At 38.1% G+C, this 6,236-nt stretch overlaps 2 protein-coding genes across 4 annotated transcripts in view; both read right to left on the bottom strand.

Annotated features, from left to right (window-relative positions):
• The window catches only part of LOC109826895 (protein CHROMATIN REMODELING 19), a 7,783-nt gene extending 7,346 nt beyond the window's left edge, over positions 1-437 (bottom strand). Inside the window, exon 1 of the mRNA XM_020393911.1 lies at positions 1-437. Within this exon, the coding sequence (XP_020249500.1) occupies positions 1-437 (437 nt within the window).
• Positions 1,701-6,236, bottom strand: part of LOC109826192 — a 19,623-nt gene continuing 15,087 nt past the window's right edge. For all 3 annotated transcript variants that reach the window (XM_020393186.1, XM_020393185.1, XM_020393188.1), the window contains 8 exons: positions 3,571-3,991; positions 3,388-3,471; positions 3,059-3,175; positions 2,877-2,960; positions 2,712-2,765; positions 2,549-2,614; positions 2,420-2,458; positions 1,701-2,075 (listed from right to left, as the gene is read on the bottom strand). In XM_020393186.1, coding sequence (XP_020248775.1) covers positions 1,959-2,075; positions 2,420-2,458; positions 2,549-2,614; positions 2,712-2,765; positions 2,877-2,960; positions 3,059-3,175; positions 3,388-3,471; positions 3,571-3,945 — 936 coding nt within the window. In that variant the 5' untranslated portion in view covers positions 3,946-3,991 and the 3' untranslated portion in view covers positions 1,701-1,958. The remainder of the gene's footprint in view (positions 2,076-2,419; positions 2,459-2,548; positions 2,615-2,711; positions 2,766-2,876; positions 2,961-3,058; positions 3,176-3,387; positions 3,472-3,570; positions 3,992-6,236) is intronic.

Raw genomic sequence — 6,236 nt, 5'->3', positions numbered from 1 at the left:
GCCGCCGAAGAAGCCTCCACCTCCGCGTACCTCTCCGTCGTCGCCGAAGACGATCCGTACAATTCCTTCCTCAGTTCCGCCGAAATCCTCGCGCACTTCCTCAACGCTTTCCCAACAACATCCATCTCCTCTCCTCCCCCATTTCCCCTCCTCTCTTCAATCCCAAACTCCTCTTCCTCATCATCATCCTCCTCGATCCCAAACGCGTCGTTTTCAAAATCACTGTCCTCTTCGATGACAATGCGCCGGCCCCTTGTCCTACGTGGCGGCAGCGATCGCTGCTGCTCGTCGACGTCGTCTTCCAACTCAACATCATGCTTAAAGCCCAGCAGCTCAAATACAAAGGCTCTCGTCGCGGCCGGGATCTCCAAAAACCTCCTGCAGACAGCACTCCCGCTATCAAAGATTAGAACAACGTTATATTGATCCTGCCCCATGTATATCAACAAATCGCTCTACAATCCTTTTGGTTTCGGCCGTAGGCGAAGGATTCGATGGAGGGAGGGGTCGAGGGTTTGGGCTTCTTGAGGATTCGAGAGGGTTTGAAGTTGCCCCAATCGTCGTCGTCAGAGATCTCTTCGATGACGCGCCTCATGGTTAGGGTTAGGGTTAGGGTCTCGGGATTGAGATTCGAAACCCTAGAAATTGGTTAGGGTTTAAGAGAGGAAAAAAGGTTTGGGTTTTTTTTTTCTCTTCCCCCTCCTGCTTTTGGCGGTTGGAGAGAGAAGGGCGCTCGAGAGTAGACTGAAGATCGCCGGTTGTTGGGAGTGTTTCTTTCTTTATTGTTTTTTTTTCCATGTTAGCTCCTTACATCCTACTATTTTGAAACAAGACCCCAATTCACTGAAATTGCTATTAGGTCCCGCAACTATCATGGGAATTTGGGGACCGGGTAGCAATTTCAATATGTGAAAGATGTAAGGGACTAATATAAAAAATCATATAATAATATTAGGATTTAGAATTTTTCTTATTTGAATTTACACCTTCAAATACTTTAAACTTTTAAATTACATTGAAATTCTCTCAATATGGTATTGAATAAGGAAAATGCTAGAGGCACATCTCTCAACCACACTTCTCTCTCGCTATAGTGCACCGGGGCCTACATGAGAATTTTAAAAAAATTCTCATGTGGGCCCCGGTGCACTGCAGCGAGAGAGGAGTGTGGTTAAGTGTGTGATTGGGGGTGTGACTGTAGCGACAACCCATTGAATAAATCTCAACGAATACCGGTAATTTAATTTAGCACTTTGTTATAGCATACCTACACCAAGTTTGATTCCTGCTATCTTTTACTCTGTTTTTTTTTCGGCAGTAGGCGTCTTCCGATCTCTGCTGTCTTCTCTCCTCTGCCTTTCTAATGTAATCGAGATAGCATATTCTAACTAATAACATTAAGTTAAATTGTAAACAAAATTAGGAGCCAACAGCATAACTTCAACAAATTTTCACTTTGCTCGGACTGTGTTTAAAAGAACTTAAATGACATGTGGGTTTAAACAAAAAAGTGTTATAAAAATATGCCTAATGTGTGTTTTAAGGGCTAGGCCTGAAGTAATTGGGGCCTGATTTTGGCCCACTACATAAAATTCGATTGCGCCTAGGCAGCTTATGGACTTGAGTCTTTTATAAGAAACGACCATGGGCTCTACCGGGCAAAATTACCTCAAACGTTATTAGGGAAGTGACAACAGTAGTGATGTTTACCTGCTTAATTAATACAAATGTAGATTACATTATACATTCGGTACTGCTTAATACAAACGTTATTAGGGAAGTGACGACAGTAGTGATATTTACCTGCTTAATACAAAGATAAAATGGGTCCTCCGTCTCATCACTTACTTCACTACAAGATGCAGACTTCACCTTTTGTCAAAGCATTGTTGATCTCCTTCATCGATGGAGGAGTCATCTGTACTTCGGCATCGAGAAATGGCCAGGTCTCGAGTTCTCTAGCGATAAACTTCTGGGATGCAAGATATAGGCGCAAGGCAAAGTCCTCTACTCCTCAAGCCAAGCTCTTTCGCCGCATTATCCGTCCTCTCTAAGCCACCGCATGAGTTGATGTCCTGTAAATGGTAAATTATATATAAAAAAAAGGTTATAGTTACAGATGTAGTTGTCTGTTTCATTGTAATTATAATTTTTTTTTGGAAAGAATAGGTATGAGACGACAACTCATTTAGTAAAATGGTCAACGGTTTAAGAGATGAAATAGGGGTGATACTCGACCTGCATGTACAGTTACATAAACTACAAATAAATGATATACTTTTCATTATTGAAGTTTAAGTGAACTACAAAAAACAAAACTAATAGCTGTAACTGTAATTTAAGTTGTCTAATATAAATTTCTTGATACCAAACAGTCTTTACATTGTTGAGGTCATTACAACAGAGATGAAGTTCGTACCTTAATTGTGCTTGATTTCACATATGGATCACTGAGCAACTGCAGATATATAATTTTCTCCAATTAACAAAAAAACAGTGTAGTCAAATTTTTGTTGTTGAAATTGAAACATCAAAGTTCAGAGTTTACCTGTACTTGATCCTGTAAGAAACTAATATATTTGATTGTATCTTGTAGTACTGTTGCAGTATCAGTCTGACGCCAGATACTAATTATATTAGTAAAAACAAAAATAAACATTCTGATTTTTGGAGGAAATTAACACTTGTGCTAGTTCTTAAAGAATGTTTACCTTCCCAAATGGTGACACAATGTGCTGGAGAGAAATTATTTTCTCTCTAGGTAGCTGCGAGGAAGTATCAATTGTGTCATAATTAATTTTTTGACAGATACTCAATGAACAATATGTTTATCATAAAAAAATGATATTTCTGATATTCTCGAAGCATCACAGTACCTTGACAAAAGATGCTTTTGAGCTCTCATGCTTGGACTTCTTGACTAGTGCCATAGAACTATCTTCAGATCTTCTCTTTTTCCCCTGAAGGGAGCCATAATCACATCTTATTGATTCAAATGAAAGAAATTGGATCAGGAAAGCTCAAGCAAAGAAAGAGAACAAATTAGTGTGTATCTCACCGATGATGAAGTTTTATATTCCTGCTTCTTGCTACTGAAGGAGGTCAAGTCTGATAAAGTCATTGCAAATAATTTGTCATCGAGCCCTACCATCAAGTTTTCCAGGCCTATTTGACTCTGTATACCATGAATAAACAAAGGCAAATACGAGGGTGAAGTGAGAACTGAGCTATTGCAGGGTTATTAAGAAGGACACTGAAGAATTAAAAATTGTGTCGTAATTAACTTCTTCGATAGAGCGTAATAATAAGGAAATAATATGTTCTTCAGGAGAAAAAATAGATTTTTTTTGGTCGATGTTTTTGATATATTTGAAGCATTGTTGGTACCATGGCAGTAGAGGCTTTCGAGCAATCACGATTGGATTTCTTGAATATTGCCACAGATCTATCTTCAGATATTTTCTTTTTCCCCTGAAAACAGCCATAATGGCATCAATCTTATTGACTTAACCAACAAAATTGGATCAACAAAACTTGAGTGAAGAAAGAGATCAAAGTAGTTTCTCTCACCGATGATGAAGTCTCATATTCCTGCTTCTTGCTACTGAAGGAGGTCAAGCCTGATAAACTCATCGCACATAACTTGTTGCTGAGCCCTATCGATGAGTTGTTAACGCTTGTCTGACTCCGTATACCATGAATATACGTAGGCAAATATGATGGTGAATCTGAGTACTGAGTCATGGAAGGATTATTAAGAGGAACGTTGTTTGTTGTGCTTGGTGGTACAACGGACCAAATGTTATTGGAATCAGATGAGTTGGTGTATCGTTCTGGCCCAATCATGGTTTGATAATTGAAGACGTTGAGATGATCAGTATGATTTGTGAACTCCCAACTGCTATCTGGTTTCTTCAAGTAATCAAATGCCGGGTTGATCAACATCTTGTTGTTGTTGTTGTTGTGCAATTCTCCTCCACCTCCAGCACGTCTGAAAAAAGTTGCAATTTTGGTGAAGCATCCTTTAGTTCTTTATGTTGGATATTGTGTTAAGTGTGGTGGAGAAATTGCACCGTATGCAATTGAAGAATAGGATTATTTGGACTAAGAGAACGAACTAACTCGAGCTGGGGTCCTGATAATGGGTAACAGTTGAGAAAATATTTGTCAACAATTATTTCACTTAAAAGTAATTAACCTCAAGTTGTACGAAGATAAGAAATATGAAATACTATTATACCATCTTATCCAAAAATTAATGATCTGTTAACTTACAATGTATATCATAATAAACGCTAATCCTTATATGATTTACGAGATGCAGTGATCATAATAGCAATATATAGAGAAGAAAGGAAAAGCTCAAAAACTAAATATGATCACTTTTATAATATAACAACTCAAAGGACCAACCATGCAATTAAGAATCTCAACCTTTTTGCTTTTCTCCCCGCACTATAATATAGCTAGGAGCTCTTAATTATCATGCATGTATACTCACAAAAGAACTTGACTAAATAAGTGATTCTCTGCTGGCTCTGTACTGATGAATGAAGTATCAGAGATACTAGACACGTCTTGATCCTCACGAGAAGAGTTCAAGTGAGTACAGCATGAGATAGGGTTTGTATAAGACCCCCACCAACTCTGCATAGGATGAGGGTCTGAACCTGAGGGTTCTGAGCCTTCTTGAGCCATAGCAGCAACTGAGATTGATTGATAAGTTTTGGATTATGATGGGTGTTGGCAAGGGTTTTTAAGGAGGGTACATGATAAGATTGTTAGCGTGATGTATGGGTATGATCATTTTTGCAATATTTAAAGGTCAAATTACAAGAAACCTCGTTCATTTAGACAATATTTTTGATAACCCTTCATGTAATAGGTTTCGACAAAAAGAATCCTCATCTACAATCACAAAGGAACGTGAGCTTTATAACGGAGTTTTGCATTTGTGACGTCTGGTCAGACTTCTGCATTTGGCGTAGAATTCTAGGTCAGGGTTTGTTAGAGTATAAAACTATACCCTCAACCTTTACCACAGTTTCAAAGCTCTAGTGTAGTTGCAGGGGCTTTAAGATGGTGTCAAAGCAAACACAATTCGCATCCTACTGACCACAAATTTCTAAAGTGGACTTAGAAAATAATACCGCTCAGCAAATCCAGCTTTCGGCCCATGAAAGGCATCTCAACCTGCAGGGACTTGTTAGAGTATAAAACTATAACTCTTGACCCTCTCTGCAACTTCTGAGTTTTGGAATAGTGGTAGGGTCATGCATTAAGAGGGGTAAAAAGGTATGAACTTGGCTTCACCTCAGAAGTACCTTTTATCTCTATTTTCTCACATTCAACTCCCAAAACCTCTTGTTTTCTTTTGTTTCTCTCTCCGACCCAAATTTATAGGTTTTCTCAAAAAAACATTGTGAGAATTAAACAGGAGCTGTGGAAACAACAAACGATATTCCATGCTCCTTTCCATTCTTCACTGAAACAAGAGAGATTTTCAAATGGTGGTATCTGTTTGCTATGTATGCTAACCATATCCCTATTTTTGTAATCATTGGCAAATATCAATTAATATATTTTATTTTTGCCTAAGGAAGCTAGAATATACCCATTAGAACAAGTCGAGATATGTCTCAATTGTGTAAGAAAAAGACATGTATAATTCTAGTAAAAAAATCATGGCGGAAAGTTGCTGTTCATCTTCAAATGAATTCTGTGATGGGATTTTTGTTAAAGTTCATCTTTATGCCAGATCAATCCCGAACATGTCTCTTCCAAGATCATAACAGTTCTTCATAGGCTTCAATTATGTAACTTCTCGGGTCTTCTTTGAAATAATGTTCCAATTTCTATTTGCAGGTTTCAGGCTAGGGTGACGTACATCCACTACAATTCACTTTGCACACACTTGCAAAGCTCTTTTTTCCTTTCCTGAAGTAGCTTTCAGGCTCACGCAGGGTTTCCTTTGCAAATCCACTATGTTTGTCCTTATTTCACATGAAAAGGAAAAAAACTAAATCATAGCTCACGATATATAAGCCTTGAGGATGAGAATGAGACCAGCTAGCTACTTTTAATTAGGTTCAGATAAGAAACTTACATTAAGAAAAGAAATGTCGTGACATACATAAAGATCATCAAACAAATTAGTTCCTACGGCTTTTCAACTGTAAAATTTAACAGAAACTTCCATTTTGAGATAATCCAGAGAATTTCTAGCCTAATAATGC

Source organism: Asparagus officinalis, chromosome 10, assembly GCF_001876935.1.
Source record: "Asparagus officinalis chromosome 10, Aspof.V1, whole genome shotgun sequence".
Classification (NCBI taxonomy): domain Eukaryota; kingdom Viridiplantae; phylum Streptophyta; class Magnoliopsida; order Asparagales; family Asparagaceae; genus Asparagus; species Asparagus officinalis.
Note: the sequence above shows the minus strand (reverse complement) of the source record. Positions and strands in the feature narration are given on the sequence as shown.